This window comes from Camellia sinensis, chromosome 12 (assembly GCF_055761805.1).
Source record: "Camellia sinensis isolate YWXY chromosome 12, ASM5576180v1, whole genome shotgun sequence".
NCBI lineage: Eukaryota > Viridiplantae > Streptophyta > Magnoliopsida > Ericales > Theaceae > Camellia > Camellia sinensis.
In genome coordinates this window covers 54,632,532-54,656,924 of record NC_138972.1, presented here as the reverse complement: position 1 = coordinate 54,656,924, position 24,393 = coordinate 54,632,532, and the positions used below count along the sequence as shown (strand labels likewise).

Here is a 24,393-nt window from a genome sequence, read left to right as displayed (position 1 = left end):
CTCTTTACTAGTTATCCAGAAAATGCAGAATAGTGGCAAAATGGAATGGGACATAGCAAATATATTGCTGGACCTATGTATCATATCCGATCAACAAAGCAATTTAAGTGTATTATATTAGATCAAATTTTTCATTAAATTTTTACTTAAATTTGATGAAAGATTTGATAGAACAATTAGAGAAGCTCTAAGAAAGCTCACTTAAAAAAGCTCCTCACCAAAAAAAAAAATTTGGGTGCAAGCCCCCTATCAATTTGAACATAAGATTTACCACCCCTTTTTAGTATTCACATTGAATTTATAACATTTATTTGATAACTTTTGACACTTTTAATTTCTTTACTTTCATAGCTAAACACTTTAAAGACACTACAGGAAATATCTATTTTGGAGGCGTTTTTTTAATGGCGTTTTTGAAAACGTCACTGTTTCTAATATTTAACGACGTTTTGTAAACGTCGCCTTTTCGTTTAACCCAAAACGGTACCGTTTCATAAATAGAAGATGCTTTCAAATGGTGTCGTCCCACGCGCTCCTTATCTCCTTCTTTTTCACCTTTATTTTGAATCTGATAAGCGAAAATGAAAATCTCTCTCTCTCTCTCTCTGCACTGTCTAAGATCTTTCAAAATCGAAGTCAGAGCCATTTCAAAGATCTCACCTCGGTGATTCATCAGAGCCATTTCGAAGTTCTCTCACAATCGATTCAGATCGGTGAGCTCTACTGCTGTCTAGACCCTAATGATCTCAGAGATTCAGATCGGTGAATCGATTCAGATCGGTGAGCTTTACTGCTGTCTAAACCATAATTATCTCAGGGATTCAGCTCGATGATTCAGAGATTCAGCTCGGTCTTAGCGAAACAGATTGGTGATTCATCAGAGCCATTTCAAAGTTCTCTCTCGAAATCGAAATCGAAGTTCATCTCAGCGATTTAGATCGGTGAGCTCCACTGTCTCTCTGTCTCTGTCTGTCTGTCTGTCTGTCTGTCTCTCTCTCTCTCTCTCTCTCTCTCAAGCTGAACTAATGGTGCAATGTCGATTTGGTTATTGAAATCAATCCTGTGAAATTCTATGAATGGTTTTGATATTTGAATGTTGATGTCCTGTTGTTTCTTCTCACTGAACGTGTTGATTGTTTGTTGGTTCATATTTTGTTTCTGAAAATATTTCATTTTATGCTGCTTTTGAATGGTTTTGATATCCTTTATGCTTGTTCAGCATGGCTATTATTCTCTAGTTGGGACTGGATTGTTTGTGGCTTCATTTACATTGCTCTGTTCTGATAAATCTTTTTTTTTTGGGTGAATTGTTCTGATAAATCTTATTGTTATTTTATATGTAAATGTCGTATATGTGTGGATCTTCTTCATCTGTTGGTACATCAGTTGTTGTCATGGGTATGATAAAATAATAAGATTATAAAACACTTGAATTATTTATATTGCAATATTTTGGGTGTCATCAGTTTTAAGTTTTAACCAGTTTAGATCTGTGACAGTTTCTAATTGTTATTTCTCTTCACTGATCGGGCTAAAGCAGAACTAGGGAGGTGGATAGTGAAGAATTGTTGAAGCAGTTGCCTGCTTTGCAGCAGCTGCTATATTGTCTCATTGAATGCCGGGTACTCTTCTGAAACCTCAAGATTCAGATGAATATATTTAAGTTTCTATTTTTTAGATGATCTCTATCTAGGGATTTAGACTGTAGTAAAACATGTGAATGAAATAAATGTTGCATTTTACTTTACAGCCTGAAGGAGTAGCAGTTAGCAATTACATTTTCCAAAAAAAGTCGTCCACAGAAAATGTCCTCCATACACAGCAAAATGTTTATATTAGTTCTCACAAAGAGAGTAGAGAAATGAAGGTTATGTTCTATTGGGTAAATCTATAAAAAGAACAAAGAAAGAGTAGATGGTAATTTTTTTTGAGAATGTTACTTCTTAGTTTGATTCTCAATGTTGAATTAAATATAAACTATAAGGACCATAAGGTAATGGAAAGAAGAATAATAACATTCAATTTTATATGTATATGGACAAAATATTTGCTGCTTTAAATTTTGGATTACTTTGTCCTTTTTCTTTCACTTTGTTGAGAAAAGACCATACTTTGAACATTTCACTTGTTTGAAATTTGAAACCATGTCTGTGTTGTTACCATGTGTACATGAAAGGTGATGTCTTGAACTTGAATCTAATCATTCAGCTGCTAAGTCAAAAGAAGATATATGAATCCCAATAGAATGAATTAGTCATGGAACCCATAACATTTCTAGTTACTTAGATGGTACATACATTTCAAGAATCTTGTAACTGAATCACCAATGTCAACAAATAGATGGCTTTATTTGCATCATCATTAGATACAATAAAGTACAGTCACTACAAATATTCAGGTGTGCACAAAACAAAACAAATTTATTTAGAACCAACATTGCTTATTTGCTTCAGAGTGCATCGGTACAATTTTATTTATGTGAAATTTTTTGATAATATCTCAAATGAATTTCATATTTAATAGAAATTAAGCAAGAAGAGTAGAAAAATCCAGAAGAAGAAGACACTACATCATAAAACAGGCCGAAAGCCTTTCTCAGTAGTTCGAGTGGAGGTATAATTAGACATTACATCTTGTTACTTTCTAATTCATTTCTGTGTAATTTGTTAAGCAGGTTCATTAACTTAAAGGAGTACATAACAGGTTCCTTCACATATCGTTTATTGTCCATTTGTATATTTTCTATGCTGTTAATTTATGCCTAATCTTCGGGATATTATCATATTTTTACTTGCTGATTTTATGATCTTTGATCTCATAAATGTTTGGCCTATAAAGCGTAATTTTCTTGATGATAAAGGTTAGGACAGAATATTTGATAGCTGTTTTTAGAAAACCTCGACAATTGATTATAGAGTGAGATTAGCATTTTACCTCTTAGGAGTGCATTAAACCTTCTTTATCTTATTATGGATGTTGTCTGGACATAATTTCTGTATCCTTTCCACATTATTAATTTGTTCTTGATGTAACTTGGCTGTTGATACTCATGATTGGCAAAATGCACTATTAATTAGTTATAATTGTTTTTTCTCCTAGGCGAAAGCAGTATTAATTTTAATCATTGATGTGATCAACAAGTGGGAAATAAGTTTCCAATATTCTAGTTGGTTGAATCATTTCAGTTTTATCAAGTATACATAATTACATTTTCTGGTCCAAGTCTTTGGCTGTTATTTTATAAAATGATGAACTCCAAGGCCTTTTTAAGCAGTGCATAAGTTTCAGTCTATTGAGGACATTACTAAAATTAATTTGTGATTTCTTCTTATTTGGCTGCTGAGAAATAAGTTGTAATTTGTGTGGTTCCACATTTCTTTCTTTTTCTTCTTTTTCATTTTTCATCCTAAGAGAATGCATAGGTAAAAATTTAAGCTGGTTCCAATAACTTAGCATTCTATTTATTAGCTAAGAATATGAGGTTACAGCTTCTTTATGGGTGAATTTGGATTGTTCTGAAGATTTCTGAGAGCTGGATCATTAATTGTTCACAAGTTTGTATGTGTCAAGTAGGCTTGCATATAGAGCGAGTTTAGATACTTCCCTGACCAAATGCCTTTTTTCATAATCTGTGTGAAGATTTATAATATCATATCTCCTACATTACTACTAATTAGATTCCATGACATTTGCAATTGCAACAAGACGGCCATCAATGTTGTGTTTGTTATTAATCTCTTGTGGTTTTGACCTTTTAGTAATTTATCAATCATAGCTTTAAGCAGTCTGCCATTGCATCAGGTTATAAATTCTGATATAAGCTGTTTGATTGTGCAATGTTAAATGTCAAAACTTCAGTTAACACTAGGCATATGCACATTATTAGGCCTGATCTTTCTAGTATTGGTCTCTTACATGCCATATCCTGGTTGCTGTTTTTTGTGATAGAGGATCACATTCATTTAAGCCAGATCTAGGTTCCAGTTAATATGTATATTATTAACTGATCCAATTTGCTATGACCTGGCCAGAGTTTGTCCAGCCAAATGTGAAATTTAATGGTAAGTTCAGTTTCATTTATACATCTATTCCTTTTCTGTTTCATTCAGGGTACCTTCCTTGCTCTCTGTCTCTGTGGTTGGAGAAAAATAATTCTCACCTATGGGCATGAGCTTTCTCGAACAGTAACTAGCCATATGTTAAACCCCATGGTCAACCCATTTTCTCACTTTCATCATCATCATCTTTCTCTTTAATTGAATTCTGCACTTGTGTGTACATATCATGTTAAATATGTAAATGTCTAATTAGTATACCTTGTTAAAAGAAATATGTACTTGTGTATACATATATATATATTAGCATTTGGGCCCATGCAATGCGTAGCAATTCATTTTGGTCCTCTTTTTTTTTTTTTTTGTAAAATTCATAATATGAATTTCTATTTCTGTTTAAATAGAGATATGGTTGAGGGTAGGCAGTTGAAACTGTCATGATTTTTCTCTGAACTTCGGTGGCGACTTGATATTTACATGTTTATCCCTTTTATGATGAAAAGCACAGACATATGGCATGGTTTTTCTGGACAGAGAGGTAGCGTGACGGACCTTAAAATATGTGTTCACATTATATTATATAATAATATAAATAGTATAGATGTATGTATTGTAAGTTCAAGGAAACTTATACCATGAGAAATAACACACAGATTTCATGATAAAATGGGCAGTTCAGAGATCAGTCCTTATGTAATAGATATGCCTCCTGCTTCCTCCGTAGTGTGGAAGCAGTCACATTTAGCTGGACCCATTTTAATGATTTTTATTTTGCCCTGCAGTTCATATGAAAGTGACACAAGCTGACATCATTCCAATTGGATTTAGCATTTAAAATGACACAAAGGGAAGAGAGGGAAGTGCAGATCCGAGGGGGAATGCAGAGCCGAAGGGAGGGTGAGGGTTTGGTTGATACTAATGATAAGATGGTCTGGTCGGGGAGTCTTCTTACCACATCATGTAGCGGTAATACATCACATGGCTCAGTTTCAGCTGGTACGTATAAGTTTTTGACTTTTTAGTAGTATTTGTATAGTATAATTCAATTGAAATCAAATGGACATGACTATCACAGTTTATTTGTTTGATCAATTACAGAGAATTTTATTGTTGGCCTCAGTTTACAATGATTAATCATTAAACATGATTTTATATTATTTTTGGTGATTGATCTCCTTGTGCCATTGTGCGATGTGTTCATTGTTTTGTTCAATTACGAAGGAATCTTATCATGACAAATTGACAGCTTGTCTCAAACCACCCCCACTCCCTCTCTTACTTTTGCAACTGCTTGTCTCTTACTACATCAGCATAATTTGCCAATGCCTGAACTCTCCTCTAAAACCTCTTGATATGCTGCCACTCCTATAACATCAAAAGGATTTGACCCCCATCAAATGCATAGAAATATTACAGAAACTAGTGGGGTGGCACTCATTACATGAGTGCAAGTGCCACAAAGAACCACTAAGTCAGCCAATTTTTGAACAATAGTGCATAGAGAGAGAGAAAGAGGTGTACTAAGTAGCCTCTTAATTAGGAAAGAGAATTTTTAAAACTAACTGGGAGTTCTAGGCAGTTGTGGGGAGTTCTTTAGAATAATGTGTTTACTTGAACATTTACCCTCAAATGAATATAGAAGTAAAAGGATTTTAATAATGCATAATTTAATTTTCTTTGAATAGTTTAGGGAAATGAAAAATATACACAAAATTAGTGTTCTACTTTTATATATTAGCAAAGATGACATGCTTGACAACTGAAGTAAAAACGAAACTAAAGCTATTAAAAATACACATGATGATAATATATATGCATCAATTATGAAGTGCACAATGCTCTAACGGAGATGCCATTAAAGTTGTTGCATGTTGACATTGCTAATATTGGTGCCAAATTTAGTACAAGTCTTGGCAGATTGTTAGATTTTGGAATTGCTATCAACGGTTAGATGCATTTTCTATTATTTATGATTACTGATATCAACTTCTCTCGCTCTCTCTCTCTCTCTCTCTCCCCCCCAAATTGTATTCATGTTTTTAAGTTCAGGGAACAACAGCGATAAATGGAAAAAGTGCATTGGAGACAATGATGGAGAGGCTGGATTACAAGTTAACAAAACTCAGATTCCGAATATAATTGCAGAGACGCAATGCATAGAGAGGGGCATCCAATTGTGGTGAACTAGGTTGATATGGTAGGAAAATGATTTGTGTGTGAATGTGGTTATTGTGAATGAGAATATGAATATCAAGTTGGCTCAAATGTCCATATTTGTATTTTGGTGAACTCAGATTCCTATTTTGGCTCAAATAGAGGGACATCCAATTTTGGTGACTCCTTAATGTAATTCAAATGATTTGTGTGTGAATGTTTTTGTTTTTTTTTTGGTGACTCCTTAATGTAATTCATTTGATAAGATTTTACTATGTGAATGGGAGTTATTATTTCATATTAATGTTATTTTTCAGTTTTATTATAGGTTTTTTTTGGGTTCAATAACCTAAAATTAGCACAATTAAAAAAAGAAAAAAAAAGGGGCTATCACGGCGTTTCTAAAAACGTCGTTAAATAGCATCAGATATATGACGGCGTTTTAAAAGCGTCGCTAAATAGCATGATGACGTCATGTTACCGTTGGCAGAACTTTCGCCTATTGTCATATAGCGACGTTTATAAAGCGCCACAGAGTTATAGCGACGGCCGCATCTTCGACGTTTGGTGCTAAACGCCACAAAAATATTTAACGGCGTTTTTAAGACCTATTGCGGCGTTTTTTAAACGCCCCTAAAACCAGAATTTCCAGCAGTGAGAACCTCCAAATTTTAGTCACAACTAATAAATATTTTTTTTTAAACAGAAATACTAATAAATATGATTATATAAGTTTAAATATAGAAGCCTCTAAATAAAATTTCGCTTTTAAGCCTTGTGAAAACTTGAGCTGGGCCAACAAAACACCACTGCATAAAGAACATATTATTGACATTGATATTGAATTCTTCCAAATGTGTATTTTTCAGGTACTGGCCATCTGAGAAGACAAGTTACATGATACAATATCAGAATGAAGCATAAAAATTGTAATCATAAAGTATAAAACCTACCTACCCCCCCCCAAAAAAAAATGCTAATAAAACCACTTCATGTCAGCCAAATGATTCCTCAAAAATTATAAATTATAAATTCTACAATACTAAAAAATAGAAGAAGAATCTTACTCTTCTAATAAATCACTATAATTTATCGCAAGGACTGCCCACTTGCACTTTAATGTGGGTTAAAATTTTCCCATGTTTAAAAACAAGGGTAAATTTTACACGGACTAATGGGGCAAATTTTCACAATTTCAATATGTAGAGAGACTGTTTCGACTAAGTGTGCAGAGGACATTCTAACCCATATTAAAATGCAGTAGGATCGATGCAATTTACCCCGCATCGCAAATATAAAGATAAAACAATCGAAAGAACCAAACAGTTTGGTTTGATAAAAAAATCTCATGAATTCACACCCATTTTAAAGATTGATATAAATATATATGTAGACATATCAAAAAGCATACAAAATATTTACCTATTTACTTTATCTGCGCCAGTCTCATCAACAAACACTTCCAGATACAAACGGGCAGCACTTGATTCTCTAATCACAATCACCTCCACAGTTTTCCCAACCTTTTGCCATATTATATTATAGAACTAATACCAGCAGGAGAAAGATTAAACCAACAATAGGAGAATAATGCAAATGGTAAATGAGCAATAGTAGGAAACCAAACTAAAAAGAAAAATATTAACAAGGTTCATCGTGAAAAAACAAAATAGTTATTGGCAGTCAATACGGAGGCATCCCATAAATGACACTCAGCCACTTAATGGGTCCCACAATTAACTACTTTAACAACTCATCACAAGACCGGACACCTATATAGGAAGCTTTTAGCCCCCAACCACTCGAACCAAGACAGCTCATACGAAATTTGTTATTTGTCAACACTGTTACGATGAATACCTAATGCGTAATTGAAATATACGTTACGAAGAGATGGACAAAATCTCCTGATTGTGATCAACCACCTAAAAATTTCACTTCAATTTTTATTTTGTTTAGAAAGCCATGATACACAAGCCTAACCAGGGTTTCCTCTTGATGACCATCAATATTATTCAGCTTCAATACTCCTAATTGAATAGGACACCACCGGATAACATCTTTTGTGTGTCTTTTGGGACCTGATTTCATACTCCACACCAAATAAGCCTTCAGTCCTTCGATGTTGATCACAGAATTATTCACTCTTCTCGGATGTCATCATGCTTTGACTTTTAACCAATGAACAACCCTGAATTTTACTAATTTAGTTAACCTCCAACCAAGAAACGTTCTTTTTGTCTACAAACCAATTCATTTTGATCTAAGTAGCTAACCATAAGGATTGACCAAGTGATAGCACCCCAAATCCAAGCTAACAAAAGTACGCTCAAATGCACCCAAGAACAAAATTGCAAAGAACACCACTATACCTCACCAAGATGCAGCAAACCGGTGAGTTATAGGGACTTGACAACTAAAATAGCGAAATTGGTGACTTATACGGGCTTGACAACAAAAATTAACCAGGCATTACAGAAGGACGAGGAGAGACTAGGTAAACACAGAGAGATGGGTTAGGCCAAAAGATAGAGCTAGGTTAGGTTAAAATAGAGATGAGTTAGGGAAACAAAGCAAAAGGCTAGGACACCTCTGGCTGTAAAGCACCTCATTTTCAACCTCACTTTACATTTTGCTGTCTTAGAGTCTAAACGCTAATTAAGAAACCCACTAAGTAAAAAGAAGAAAAGGGAAGAGGTTTGTTTCGTTTTTGAGAAAGGAAGAGAAGATGGGTGAGAAAGATGATAGCTTGGTGTCGAGTTTAGGCTTGGGAAGTCAACAAAATCAGCCATTAAATTTTGATCCCATACCTTGAGAGTTTATGCTAAATCATCAGAGGAAGGGCTCCTGGAATAAAAAGTTTCAATCATCAGGAACAGAAATGGTTTACGGCTCAGCTCAGAGAGAGAGAGATGGGTACCGCCTCTTTGATATTAGTTTTCCTTTCTCATGAAATCTGCTATTTCCAGAAAGGTTGTCACTGACATGATATTATATATCCCTAAGATCATTTTCTTGCTATTTTCCCTATTTTATTGGTAATATTATTACAATTATTGTTACTCCTATTGCTATTATGATAACTACTACTACTATTATGATCATTGTTGCTATGCTGTTGCTGCTGCTACTACAACATTAACTATTAGTATTGTTGGTTTTATTGTTAGCTCTTTTATATTATTATTATTACTATTTTGATGGATCAGAGGGCAAAGGATTGTCTGTGCTCAAGACTTTCTTCATCACCACTTCCTTCACAAGTTCCAGACGAATGTTTATTTTCCTATTCTAATGGTTTTATCAAATAAGTATTAAATCAAAAATATTAAAAATCTTTTACCAAATTAAGAACGTTGGGAGCTTTTATGGAATTATTTTTGAAAAATGCTACAGGTCCCAAATTTTCTACCAAATAAATGACCAAATGTCTCACATGGGTGTGGGGCTCACAAAATTGCAGACCCCACACCCATGTGAGACATTTGGTCATTTGTTTGGTAGAAAATTTGGTGTCCCTAACATTATCCATTATTTTTCATAATCGTTGAATTTTCATAACCGGATGTCCCCTGGATGACCACATCTAGGCAAAAATTTATGAAAAAAATACATTGACCGATCGACTACCAAGTCATCCGTCCGGTTGACCAGTGTTTTGATAAAAACTCAAAATCATCCGTTGGAGCAATTGATATCAAATGGAGTTTTTATTCACATTTTTACTCAAATTTAGTGAAAAAAAAAAAGATACACCGTTGAAGATACTCTAATTTGTTCCTTTATGTAGGATCTATGTAGAATGAAAAGTGTTCGGGTGTGTAAGGTGTATATCATATGTATTTAAATAAGTTCTCATAAATATACATAATTTAGCTAATAAAATCATGAAAATTCACACAAATATTCCTAAGATATGATTTCTCAATTTTTTATGAGTGAACTTAGGTATACTAGTAAAAACTAATGTAATTTTGTGAATTGACTTTGTGATATGGTCAAGTCAATGCCCATGGGCAATGAATAATTGCTCCACAAGAATCGTTTGGGATTTAGGCCGCGTTTAAGAAGTTGGTTATTTTAATAGACTATTTTAATATTTGGTTATTTTAGTAGATTAAAATTTTTGTGTTTGAAAAAAGAGTTTATTTTTTTGTAATTGGACATGATATTTATGAGAAAATAAAATAAAATAATTATAGATTTGATGTGACATTTTATCTTATTGACTATTTTAACTTATTTGATCTTTTTATGATTTTTTTTTTTTATAAAAAAAGGTCCAAAAATGGCTTCCCAACCACTGCCTTAAAAATGCTCTCATGTTGGGAATTCAGTTTAAGAGAGTATTTAGATTTAAAGTAGGGAATGGCTCCTGTCCAGTCCTTAATCGGACTAGACCGTGTTGTTGGGTCCGTGGAGGCTCATCATGAGTCCCGTTTTGATAATCTGAACCGTTCAATATGTAGAATTCGTTGAGTACTATATACCTATAAAAAATCACGTTGATCGGATATCGATAGCTATGTGATCAAAAAAGATTTTTGTCAACCGTTAATTTATTCACCGTCCATTTTTTTTATACAAAACTGATTTGATCACATAGCTATCGATATCCGATTAACGTGATTTTTTACAGCCACATAGTATTTGACAAGTTCTACACATTGAACGATTCAGATTATCAAAACGGGACCCGTGGTGGGCCCCCACAGGCCCAACAGCATGGTCCAGTCTGATTAAAGACTGGACAGAAGCCATGCCCTAATAAGTATATTGTTAGCTCAATTTTAATAATTTGAATCGTTTACTTTTTAAGATAAATGTGATTCAAATATTTGACTTGAATTTAGTGTAAGGGTATCATGTTAGTTTCATTAATTAGTTAGAATAAAAAATATGATTGACATGTACACTAACTAAACTAAGGGGTTGTTTGGGATGTTCTAAATAAATATACTTTTTGATTTTTTATGAAATATGAGTTGGATTTGAATTGGGTTTAAAGTGATATGTTAGAGAAGTGATGTGACTTAAATAAGATAGTGACTTTTTGACTTTTTGTCTTTTTCAAGACATGTCAAACTTGGCCTTAATAAATAAAAATATGTGGCCACGTCATCGATCCGTGTTTTTAACACTTCTCGCTCGATCTCTCGGTCTCTTTTTTTATATTTTGGTCTCTCTCGTTTTGTGTTTTTCCATTTGTGTTGTTCTTTTGCTTGGGTGTGTATAACTTGTTAATCTTGTCACAAGTGTTATTCGTTGGGCGCTTTCGAATATGAGAAAACAAATTCTATATTAAGGTTTCGTTTCGGAACAGGTTAATTTAGTAATTTTTTGGCTATTTGGCTAAAATATGAGCTAAAAAAAACTAGTATGTTTGGGATGACTTTTTAGCTTTTTACGAAAAAATGTGCAAAAAGTAGAGAGAAAAGAGAATCTTTGACTTTTTGGTATGGGTTGTTGGCTTTTTGGCTAATTTAGTAATTTTTTAGCTTTTTAGCTAAAAGGGAGGCTTCCCAAACGAGACCTAATTAGTAAAAACTGTTTACATTCTTTATGAAAAATTGTGCATTTACTATTTTTTAAATATTTAAGTTGGCAAAAGCACTTATTAAATTGATTTCTTTAAATTTTATTATTGTATAATGCATTAATTAGTTAAAAAATTAGGTTGTGTTTGGTAGAATTTTAGAATTATGATTTGAGTGTAAAAAATTTATTTGGTTATGAGTTTTGAAAAGAGTTTTGAATTGAATTTGAATTGAGTGATGTGACATGATATTTGATTTAAAAATTCACAACTCATAATCAAACACACAATCCAAAATTTTATTCAAAGCTTATAAAAAAAAAATAGAAAATATATTTTTTTAAAAATATTAAAACAACTTGTGCCAAAAAAAAAAAATGAACATTGTTCCAGTCAACTGGCCGAACGTCCGGGAGGATGACTGGGTCGACATGTTTTCATAGATGGGTGTGAAATCAATTTTTAAAAATTGTAACCAAACACGTGGCTCAAACCAAGGGGTGAAATCGAGTTTGGAAAGCTTAACCAAACACAACCTTAGTATTTCCAATCTTTTACTAATTTTTTTTTATCAAATTTAATTTTAAATTTAAATATAAAATTTAATTTGATATTAATTATTTTAATTCTTTCATTAATTTTTTGTCCAAATCTTTTTAAAAATTTCATTCTTATTTCAAACTTTCTTTTTCATCAAATTTAAAAAGGAAAATTAGTTAAACATCCATTTCCAACTTTGTGTAGTAGAAGAGATCTAAGATGTTATTTTTATTAGTTAAGGTCCCTCAACATTTTCATAGAAAATTTGACTCAAATAAATTTTGTTCGCCTTAAAGAAATTTCACTCGACTCAAAGAAATTTCAAAATTTCTTTGGTATTTACAGAGAAATTTTGAAATTTCTCTGTGAAAATTAAAATTTCTTTGAATCGGGGCAAAATTTCTTTAAGTCAGACAAAATTTTTCTAAGTCGAATTTTCTCTGTACAAATGTTGAGGGATCTTAACTACTATGAAAACATTGTATGTCATTTATCTTATAAAATCTTAATATGAGGAACTTTAAAAAAAAAAAAACACCAATTTAATTTTTTTAAAAAAATCTCTAATTATTTATTTTTTAAAATTTTCATCTAATAAGAATTTGATAAATTGTTAATTTAATGAAAATAAATAAATATCCTTGATTTAATGAACAATAGATGGAAGAATCATACATGATTTTTTTAGCACCTTTCCATCAAATATTTTTAATGAAAAAAAAAAAATAGTGTATGACTGGAGATACTCTTTTCTTTTCTTTTTAGAATATTAGAGATACTTTTGAGTAGTGATTTAAAAAAATAAAAGGGTAAATTACAAATACATCATTTGAGGTTTGCTTAAAATATGAATTGTCTCATGTAATTTGAAAAATTACAAATACCTCCATGTCAGAATTTTTTATTTAACAGAATTAATTAAAAAAATAAAATTTCTAATAGTTCACCTATACAATAATAAAATTATCTGAATTATTAATTCAAATAAAATTTTAACATTATTAAAAACTAGTAATTAATTTGATGACATATTAAAAAAACCTATTTGTTATGAAATTAAAAATCATAGGGGACATAATGTAATTTCTAGAACTACATGGGTAATTTGTAATTTAAATAAATTGCAGGGTCTGTTTGTAATTTATCCAAAATAAAAAGAAAAATGTGTATAAAATATATGTGAAGCATAATTATATTTTATTCATATTTTAAATATATTTTCTTATTTTATTTTCAAATCATTATATAAATCTATACTCCAGACATAATGTTAGAACAACTCAAAAAATACAATATTTATGTGTAATAATATTTTATAGAACAATACTATATATATATATATATATAAACTCTCAAATGAAAGTCAAACCACATGTAGGACGATGTGAGAGTGATGCGAGAGTCTTGTTATCTATAAAGTAAAAATGAAATTTATGGTAAAAATACCACACTTACCAACTCTGGTTTTAATAGGACACTTGTAATTTTTCAAAAAAATAATTAGTAACTTTAGTTTGAGTTTGTTTGAAAACTCAAAATTGTACTTGCCGGTTTGCTCGTCCGAACGATCAGTGAAATACTTGTCTACTGTGATTGTCACCTTCTTATTGAATGACCAGCTGGACAACCGACAAATCAAAATTCGGACGATTTCAAGCAAAATCAGATCCGGACTATCAATTAGCGCTGGATTTTTCATGAGTATGTACTGTGCTTATTTTATTTAATGCATCTTCTGGTTATTAGTTTGTAACATTAATTTAAATTAATGAACATTTACACACAAGTTCTAATTTATGAATTTATATTCTATTAAGCTATAACTAAGATTTTTTGGACCTTCAAGTCCTATTAAAACTTTAATAGTCGAAATTGTCATTCAAATAATGATTGTTTATCATTTATGATTATCTATAAATGAATAATATGGTGATTTGACATTCATTTTGTTTTTCAAAATTTTAAAACATCAACTTTCAAATTGAAAAAATGAAAAAAAATTATGTGCAAAAAAAAAAAAAAAAAACTAATCAGTGTGATTTCAATTTTTTGAAAATTGAGTTTTTTTCGTTTATTTATTTATTTTTTTGTGAATCATTTTAAAATTTTAAGCATTTTAAAATTTTTTTTTAAATGCATCTTACTTAGATGTGTTTAAATAATAAAATATTTATAAAAATATTTCAAAAAATTAATAAATATATAAAAATATACTGAATTTTGAGTATTATTACCAATTGACTTCTCAAATGTATTTTTTTTAAAAGTATGTAATGTAGAAAGCTAGGATTTGAGCTATATTGAGTATTATCACCAATTGACTTCTCAAATGTATTGTTTTTTAAAAGATTCATAAGGGCTGGAGTAGTCAGTAAAATGTAGAGCGGGGACTATAACGGGACATGATATGATAGACGAAGGCTTTGGAGTGGGCTCAATAAAATAATATATTTTTTATAGCACATGATATTTAATGTGATAATTTTTATCTAATCATGAATAAAAATTAATTTGTAAAAAATTAAAATATAAAAAGTCAAACTAAAAAAAAAAAAAAAAAAAACCTTCAAAAGTAATGATTAAAAAAAAGCTAAACATAAGGTGGAGACCGTGTAATTTACCCGAACTCATCTGTTCTGTGATATACTTTGTTACACTCCGTTTAGATCATGATGTAAGGTGAGAAAAATAATAATAATAATAATTATAATATCTCAACATTATATTTAGATGAATAAAAGATAAGAAAATATAATTTTTGATAAATTTTATTTAGATAGAGTAATAAAGTGTTTTATTTTATTTTATCAAAATAGCTTTTCATATTAATAAATTATTTTTTTTGATAAAAATAAAGGTGAAACACTAATAAATCTTAAAATATGATCTTGTGAAATATTTAGTCATCTATTTTTTCTTATGAATCCAAAGGTCCTATTAAAATGAAAATTACACCAAAGGATAATCACTTACATGTTTGGATTTAATTTTTTATGGATAAAACTGGGTTTCTCTAAATGTAAAATTACACATTTTGACAATCTGTACTATAGAGGATTTAAATTTTCCCTCATAGAACAAATCTCACATTACAAATAAAAATGTGACACTCCAATAACGAAACATTCTAATGTAACACTCTAATGTAACACATTAAAAAACTCATTGGTGCACTTTTCCCAAACGAAACAACGTAACACTTCAAAAAAACTTATTAGTGTACTTTTTCCAAATGTAATACTTCAATATAACACACAAAAAAATCTCCGTAGTATACTTTTCTCAAACATAATACTCCAAGCAACGTAATCCCAAACGTAACACTCCAATGTAACACACACAAAATTCAAAAAAAATTCTTAGTATAATTTTTTCAAATGTGGCACCCATAACTTGAAATTATACATTTGCTCAAAGCTCAATAAGGAATTTTTATACTATTTTTTGAATAGTTTGAAGAATCCCACAAACTTTTAGAATGGTTTACATATCATTTTTCTTTTAAGTATTACATTGAAGTGTTACGTTTGAAAAAAATATACAAATAATTTTTTTTTTTTTTTTTGACATTGAAATGTTACATTAAGAATTTTTTTAAAATATTATATTGAAATCTTATGTTTAAAAAAAAATATTGTAATTGTAATGATTCCATATATAGGTTTTCGATGTACTTTTACAACTTTTGATCTCAATTTCTCTCTCTACCCTTCAGTGCTATGCTTTGCCAAGCACCCTGCTGGTTATACTTACATGCGTGTTTATAAAGTTGTCAACTAATTCCGTGATTCCCGTCCTTCGTATCCCATCAATCAAAACTCTTTCCTTGGCAACAACATACGCACGGACACAAAGACACACAACACTCTCTCTACTCTCTCTACTCTCTCTTTCTATATATATATATATATATATGTACCAATTTCTTACTCTTAACATTCTTACGCACAAAAGTATACTTGTAGCAATTTCTGTGAGTATTGCTCTGTTTTTTTTTCATCAAAAATATACTTGCAAGTCTTCCTTTCTTCATTCACAAGAAAACAAGCCATGGAGGTTGAAAATCGAATTCAGATTAAAAAACCCATCAAGCGAAGAATTATTGACAACCACGAATCGCGGAGCAGAGTGATGTACAAGAAGAGAAAAGCCTGTATCATCAAGAAAACAATGGAGCTCTCGATATTGTGCGACATCAATGCCTTCACCATCTGTTTTGGGCCCAACAATGAGGTTGAGACATGGCCTGAAAACCCAACCCACGTCAAAACTCTCATAAACAGGTACAAGAATAACCGCCGAGGCAAACAACTGGTTCAAGCACAACAGCAACAACCCTCTGATCATCATCGTGGCTTCGATGATAAAATCAGGGGTTTATTGGGTTGGAATGATGGTTGGCTTTGTGGGTTGTCAAGAGAACAGTTGATGAGTTTATGGAAATTGATGAAATTGAAATTACAGGAATTAACAAGAAGAATTGAGTTGTTGATGTTCAGTAAGATGCACTACCAGTACCAACCATTAATTGAGCCACCCATGTTCGTGCCGCTTTGGCCATTGAATTGCTATGGAGTTCCTGGAAGTAGTGGTGGTGATGGTAGTGAGTTGAGTGTGCCATTGACATGTGAGTTTAATGAAACATTGGAGGAGACTACTCTTAATGCCATGAACAACTGTGATATTAATCAGATGTGTCTGCAATTTTCTTCGCCTCTCAATGAACTTTTGTTTGCGTCAATGTATATGATGAATCCGCTACAAATCACTGAGCCTCAGTTGGGTGAAGAAACAATCAGCAGCAGTGACACTGACTCTCAAGCCAATCCCAGTCTCAATGTGAACATGGATTGGATTATTTAGTTGGTTTATTTACTAGCTTTTTTTTTCCCTTCAAATTATGTTTTAGTAGAGTCTGAATTGTGCTTTGCATTGCAAATTGTAGGAAGTATGAGTCACATTTTTTGTTACATTATCAGTTGTATCTGTTCTATTCTTCAATTTTAACAAATTTCGAATTATAACTTTTGTATCTGTTGCCCTTAGTTATTATTGTTGATGCACTATCTGGATTCTCACTATAATTTTTGTTTTGAACAATTCTAGACAAATAGTTTAATTTCTCTCCAACACTTACACATGGAATCCTTTTTGGTAAATACATGAAGAAAAGAAAAAAAAAAAAACAAATTTTTTTTTCTCCAACTTGGGTGTCTTCAAGTAGCAAATCCTTCTAATGGAAGACTTTTTGACCAATAATTTTGCTGACCCTGTTAGCTAATTCAACCAAGGTATAATCTCAACCTGCATTTGCATCAAAACACATGATCAGAGACCTCATAACAGAAATCATCAAGCTCAAGTCCTATGATTTGTGTCTGTAATAATTATTTTATTTGCTGCATATGATGACATTTCAAACTGGCAGCATATGCATACCTCATTGGAAGAAGAATTGTACTGAATCAAGACACAACAGTAAACTTTCAAGCATTTCTATTTCTTCAAGTAATGGAAAAATAATCATGCCAGCTGATTGGTGTAGCTTTGTAGTGTGCTATCTATAAAAAATATATATAATTTTTTTTGTTGTTGTTGTTGTCAATACGAGTAAAATTTGCAGCATCACAACGGTAGAAACTATACTAAACATTAACGCTCAGTTTGTTTAGGCAAAAAATATTTTTCATAGAAAATGTTTTCTAAAGTGTTTTCATATGTTTGGTTGCATCGTTGAAACTAATGTACTAATGGTTGTATTGGTGGTGGTGGAGGAGTAGAGGTAGAAGCCGGTGGCCGTGGTGGTGTTGATGGCGATGGTGGTAGCAGTGTGGTGCCATTGGTAAGATTTTAGTTCAGAAAATATTTTTCACCATTTAAAAGTGGACACTTCAGGATGCGGAGAAGCTATTATTGCCTAGCTCTTGACCATGGAAAACATTTGCTGTTTCTACCAAAAGCCAAAAAAATATAAAAAAACATTTTTCAGAAAATGTTTTTTGCCCAATAAAACAGAGGGTAATAGAAAGTAGAAGACATCAACAATAAACTGGAAACAGAGCATTCACAAAATTGAATTTGGATATTAATGTCAAGAAAGCATTACCAAAGGGCTCCACAAGTTTCTTATACATGAAAGCCACGGGGACTCCCCAAAACCACCAAAACAGCAAAAAATATGTAAAAACCTGTTGGGTAACCATGCAACTAAACACTTCAGCACTTTGTTCAGGGAAACTTGTAAATATTTTAAGCATCAAACTGTTCCCAAGATCACCTTTAATATCCTGAGACCTTTCAAATATGAATCAGATGACGATTTCACCTCCTTGCTGTGCAATTCTTGAACTGCAAGTTAGTTAAAGCTGTTAGATTCCATCCATACGAGGCAATATACATCCAAATTGTAAAAACAACAGTGAACTAGCAGGACATACAAATTACAACAGGAAGAAAACTACTGAAAGATAATGCAACTCCGACAAAAAGGCTAATGACTCAGACATGGCATGCAAAACTTAACCATTTGAAGCATAAATACGTACCATGTCTCTTTTGGTAGCCTCTCTTTAAAGCTAATAAAGAATAATCAACTCAAAATTAAAGAATGGCCAACTTCAAAGACTGCAGCTAATGACAAAATAAAAATCCTGGCATTTTAGATAAATAAAAGTGGAAATCAACCAATATGAGCACATGGTAAGGAACCAAGGATTCAAATTTTAAGGCAATATGTTGACAAGCTGAGACACTCTCAACAAGCAACTAAGGACTTTGATTCTCTCCATACGTATTATGTCCTTCAAAGTAAAAACAAAAGAAAACAAAGGAACCAGAGGTGACCAAAAACAAAAATCACAATCAATACACTTTGCTACCACTGTTTGGTAATACAACACCAGTTGCTCCGATCACATGCTTATCTCTCACCAACTCTCTTTTTTTAATAAAGTATCTCTGTCATCTCAGCAACTCACCCGTTATTTGCAAGCATTCGTCCATCACAGAGCTCTCCCCTTGTCAACATTTTCCATCACCACTGCCTCTTGCTGCAAGCCACTGTCTACCTTCTAACATGCTCTGGGTTTGCAAAAAACAGTCACTGCCTCAAATCATGCTGCCCCACTTACCCTTCCTCCTCTCAACAAATAAGGACCTTTATCTGATCACAGTGGGCTCCCACTGAACATTGCATTTGAAAATTGTCCTCTTGCTCATAGATCCTGATAGACCAGCTTCATACCTTTGCAAAGAGAAACCTGGCTGATAGAGCCCAATCAGAGACCAGCCCCTTCATCAATATTGAACCTCATTCATGAAGGCTTTCTGATTGTCACCAATTTCAAACTGGGCCCATTCCTCGAGTACTCTGCCCTGAATGATCACTGCAAGAAAATTCCATTATCACAAAGGCAACTTATTTTTTGTTATATATTTAATACACAAATTAAACGTCACTAAAGATTTTCCAACCTTTCATATCTTCTACACCCTTTGACTTTTGACTTTTCAAATCCTAACCTTACATCCACTCCAAATTATTACTTCCTTTACTTTTGATTTTCGACTTTCAACTACAACCACCACCATCTCTTCTAGTCTTCCCCATCATCCTGCCCTAACATCACCTACTCTACTAACTCTAACCAACTACTTTCACCATCGCAATGCCTTTTCCCAAATTGTATTAGTAGTGGTGAACCAAATTGTGTCCCTTGCTCCCACCAGCTAGGGAGCACAAGAAAGAGAGAGGGTTTCAAGTGTGGGTAGGACTAGAGTTTTAATGAGTTTAAGGTGGTTGCGGAAGGTGAGAAATGGAGTGGGGTGATGTGAAAGGGTCGTAGTATACAGAGAAGAGGTTGTAGTGCATTAGAAAAGGGGAAGTAGTCGAGACAGTGGATGGTGATAATCAGGTGGGGAGATATGATGCCAAATTCCCCACAACACCTTAACAGATTCAATCAATGCATCATCATCTGGTGCATTTTGGAACCACTGTCCCAGCCAATCATGAACCGAACATTCCTCACCATTTTTAAAATTAAACCCAAGACAAGAACTCTCCAAATGTGTTTAGAGAAAATACATTGAAAACAAAGATGTTCTAATGCTTTGTCTTCCACTCCACACCTTGAACACACAGGATAAGACACCACAACACATCAAAAAAATTTCAACAGGTAAAATTCTATGTAGAATCTTCCACATAAAAAACGCTCATTTTGGAGGCATCCTTAACTGCCACAACTTCTTCCAACACCCACTAAAGACCCAATTACCCGAATGATGTACCGTCAGTCCCTCTTTCATAGCAAGAAAAAAGCCAGATTTAACTGAATATTGACCATCCTTAGTTGGCCTCCACACTAACTGGTCATGTTCATTAACTTGGGGAGATTTATATTCAATATGTGATTTACCATATTTTCAGGAAAAAGAGTTTGAATCAAAGGTTTTCACAACGACATATCGATTTGATTAATAAGGTGAGCGACTTTAAAGGATCTGAACAATCTACCCATCCCTCTTCCTATCATCTCATCATTAGTTAAAGTAGGAATCCATTGATCATCAAAAGCATCAATACTTTCACCATTTCCGACAACCCACCCCAAACCTTTTTTAAGAAGATCACTTCCCCAAAGAATGCTCCTCCATGCCCATGAGCACCCTGATTTTGGTTTAGCCTCCATAAACACATCTTTCAAACAATATTTTGCCCAGAAAAATCTACTTACAAGACATTGGGGATTCTGAATAATTCTTCATGCTACCTTAGCCAGCAAGGCTTGATTCAACAAACCCGGATCACGAAATCCAAGACCACTTGCTGCCTTTGGTAAGCAAAGAGTATCCCATTTTTTCCAAGTAATTCCCTTACCCTCAGAGCGTTTCCACAAAAAGTTTCCGACAATACTGCAAATTTTACGAATAAAGTACATCGAGGATTTAAACATAAATAACACATGCAAAGGGATTGAAAGAAGAGAATGTCTAACCAAAACACATCTCCCAGCAAAAGACAGAAGACTACGTTTCCGACCCGATAGCTTTGCAGAAAATCTATTCAGAATGTCTAAACAAATCCGTTTTACAAGACCCCGCACCCAAGTACATACCAGGTCTATCCACCAATCTTATCCCAATACAATCACCAAGAAAACCTCGCTGAGCCAATCCCATATTAGGACTAACAATCAGTTCAGATTTATGATAATTGATCTCTAGACCTGATTGATCCCAAAAGGCTTCCAAAAACCATTTGAGGCACCAAATACATTCCAAATCAAATTCCATGAAAAATAAACAGTCATCCGTGAAAAGAAAATGAGAAATAGCCGGTGTATCACGACTGATAGAAATCCCTCTACAAACACCCTGGGACGCAAGAGAATCTAACCCCAATGATAAAACTTGAGTTACCAGAATAAAAAGTTATGGAGACAACAGATCCCCTTGCCTCATACCACAAGTTGGCTGAAACCAATAAGATTGTTGATAATTCACCAAAGTCGAGAAAGATACTGTTGATATACATTGGTAAATCAACTGAATCCAATGTGGACTGAACCCAAAAACCTCCAAAATTTTACAAAGGAAATCCCAACTCACCCGATCATAAGCCTTGTTCATATCTAATTTAAGAGCAAAGGAAGACTTATTCCCCCCTTTCTTTTTCCTAACAAATTCGATTAATTCATGAGCCATCAAAACATTATCTGTAATGAGACGACCCGCAACAAAAGCATTTTGTGATGGGTGAATCAAGTCAGCCAAAATTTTCCTCCACTATTCGCTAATACTTTAGAAATGACTTTATAAATAACATTACAAAGACTAATGGGTTGAAAATCATTCATAGTCTGAGAATCTTTCTTCTTTGGAATTAAAGCTACAAAAGTACGATTCATCTCCTTAAGCACGATTCCTGTATTTAGAAAGGACAGTGCAACATAAACAACCGAATCCCCAACCATATCCCAAAAATTTTGATAAAATTCCGCAATCATACCGTCCAGTCCCAGGGCCTTAGCCCTTCCATAGAAAAAACAGCCTCCTTCACCTCTTGGGCCAAAAAAGGGGAATTCAAAACTCTTTTATGCTCCTCTGACATACTGCAATGGATGGCAGAGAAAATTTGAAAATGGGCAGGGTATGAGAAAGAGGGTATAATACCTAGAAGAAATGCATCCGATTTCTGGAACAAGCTTTTGAAATGATACAAAAATGTTTCCTGAATTTCCATCTGATAAGTACAAATAGACCCATCCTCCCTCTTCAAAAACAGAATCCTTCTCTTGTTGGCACGAATCATTGCAGCCATATAAAAAACTTAGTGTTTTTATCCCCTAGTTGAAGCCATTTTTGTCAAGCTCTTTGCGTCCAATATATTTCCTGTTTCTGTAACAACTCATCTAAATGTTGTCTTAAGAGCTTTTCTTCAATATGAAATAACAATAGATCTGCTCTACTCTGTATCTCTGTCAATTGAGCTCTAACCCTTGTAATCTGCGCAGCCAGACTTCTTTGGTGTAAATTATTCCAATTCCGCAAGTGCTGTATCACAAACTTCTGATGTTGTATTGTTTGAAACGCATACGAACCTTGAACCGGTACAGCCCACGCCTTCTTAACAATTTCCGTTGTAGCTTGATCGATCAAGCATGCTGCCTCAAACCGCTTAGAACTCCTTCTTCATCTAGGTACAGGGTTTGTATCCAGAATTAATGGGCTATGATCAGATCTCTGAATAGGTAGAGCAAGAAGAACCACAAGGCGAAACTGTTGCATCCATGATCATTTATAAAATTCATGAGAACCTTGGCCCCTTGAATAGGTCTACCTACCTTACTATGTTTTTCATACGAATACAAAACTTGATTAAAATCTCCAATCATAACAATTGGCTGAGCACTGGTTGCAATAAAACTCAAAACTTGATTCCATATAACTGACCTTCGATTAACATTAGGATGCCCATAAAACAGTATAAGAACACGCAGTGTCTTAGAATCATCCCCGGTTGTCTAACACTATCAACACCCGTCCAGAATTGAAAACCCATTGTAATTCCTAACCATTCCAATTTGTTTGCCTCCGTTTTAGTCTCCATTAGAAAAATTAAGTTTGGCTTATGAGACTGAGTCAAAAAACAAGCTGTTCAAACTGTCAGAGGGTAACCCATCCCTCGATAGTTCTAACTTAATAGCTTCACAGTGATGAAGAGCTATCCGAACCCAGAATCAAATTCAACAACAGTGCAGTCTCATATTCCAATAAAAAATCATCACAATGATTACCTTCGTTTCTCCTAACCAAACAACCAGCAGCCCCTTCCGAATCCGAGCAATGTTTCTTGCATGGTTTCTCTTCATCCTGCTTTAGCAATTTCTGAATGTCTCTTTTTCTTTTAGTCTTCGTAAACCTCTTATGCCCTCCCTGCAACTCGACTCATTTTTTTGGCTACAGGCCCTTGCAAGTTCACCGGTGAGCTTTTCTTTCTCTTTCCTCTCCTTCCATTGCTCCTCCCTCCCTTCCTGGTTCTCAACCTCACTGCCCTAGAACCATTTTGCCTCAATTGATTCCTCGATTTGTGCAGTTTTCCAAAGGCACAACAGCCCTCCCTGCTCAGCGTACAAATGTCACTGTATTTGTTGATTTGTATTTGTTGATTTTTCAAGGACCCCTCAACGACATTGATTTTGTATTTCAAATCAAAATTCTCCGTTCCATGATTTGTCTTATGAAGTCTCTCTAGTGGATCCGACAAAGAGATTGGTTTGAGTATTTTGAATTAAGTTTTTTTGAATGGTGAATTTTTTTGGTTTTCGTTTTTTTTTTTATTTTGTTTTTAATGAATATTTTTAAAATTTAGATGTATTTAAAAAGTAAAAAAATTTTGAAAAATATTTAAAAAAATTAATAAATATATAAAAATATAAAAAATGTACTGAATTCTCATTTTTTTTTGTATTTTTTTTATATTTTTGGTATTTAATGAATTTTTAAAAAAATTTTCACAATTTTTTTACTTTTTAGGTATATTTATGTTAGGTATGTCTAAAAATTAAAAAAAAATCTTAAAATATTAAAAAAATTTAGTAAAAA

General features: G+C 33.0%; 1 protein-coding gene and 1 long non-coding RNA gene across 13 annotated transcripts; one reads left to right on the top strand and one right to left on the bottom strand.

Annotated features, from left to right (window-relative positions):
• Positions 1-470: 470 nt before the first annotated feature.
• On the top strand, positions 471-6,696 carry LOC114256144 (uncharacterized). Of its 3 annotated transcripts, XR_014346379.1 has the most exons (4): positions 471-713; positions 818-941; positions 1,541-5,051; positions 6,100-6,696. It is a non-coding gene; the product is annotated as an uncharacterized LOC114256144 (long non-coding RNA). The 3 variants fall into 3 exon arrangements; XR_014346378.1 differs by having other exon boundaries at positions 471-941; positions 6,105-6,696; XR_014346377.1 differs by having other exon boundaries at positions 471-941.
• A 10,673-nt stretch (positions 6,697-17,369) lies between these two features.
• LOC114270632 (uncharacterized) lies at positions 17,370-24,052 on the bottom strand. Of its 10 annotated transcripts, none has more exons than XR_003631995.2 (5): positions 22,462-24,026; positions 19,263-19,670; positions 18,563-18,633; positions 18,392-18,473; positions 17,370-17,589 (listed from the first exon to the last, which is right to left on the bottom strand). XR_003631995.2 is itself a non-coding variant. In XM_028212167.2 (4 exons), the coding sequence occupies exons 1-4, from the start codon at positions 22,607-22,609 to the stop codon at positions 17,585-17,587; spliced, it is 306 nt and encodes a 101-aa protein (XP_028067968.2). In that variant the 5' UTR covers positions 22,610-24,001; the 3' UTR covers positions 17,370-17,584. The 10 variants fall into 10 exon arrangements, 2 of the variants coding, with proteins under 2 accessions (XP_028067968.2, XP_028067969.2); XR_003631994.2 differs by having other exon boundaries at positions 21,285-24,005; XR_003631991.2 differs by lacking the exon at positions 22,462-24,026 and adding an exon at positions 19,759-20,290.
• Between the last annotated feature and the right edge of the window lie 341 nt (positions 24,053-24,393).

Coding starts and splice junctions, on each gene's coding strand:
- LOC114270632 (XM_028212167.2), bottom strand. CDS start 22,609: ATGGCTGCAATGATTCGTGCCAACAAGAGAAGGATTCTGTTTTTGAAG. Junction 18,634..22,461: donor ATCGGATGCATTTCTTCTAG/GTATTATACCCT, acceptor ACTAACTTGCAG/TTCAAGAATTGCACAGCAAG. Junction 18,474..18,562: donor AAGGTCTCAGGATATTAAAG/GTGATCTTGGGA, acceptor GTTACCCAACAG/GTTTTTACATATTTTTTGCT.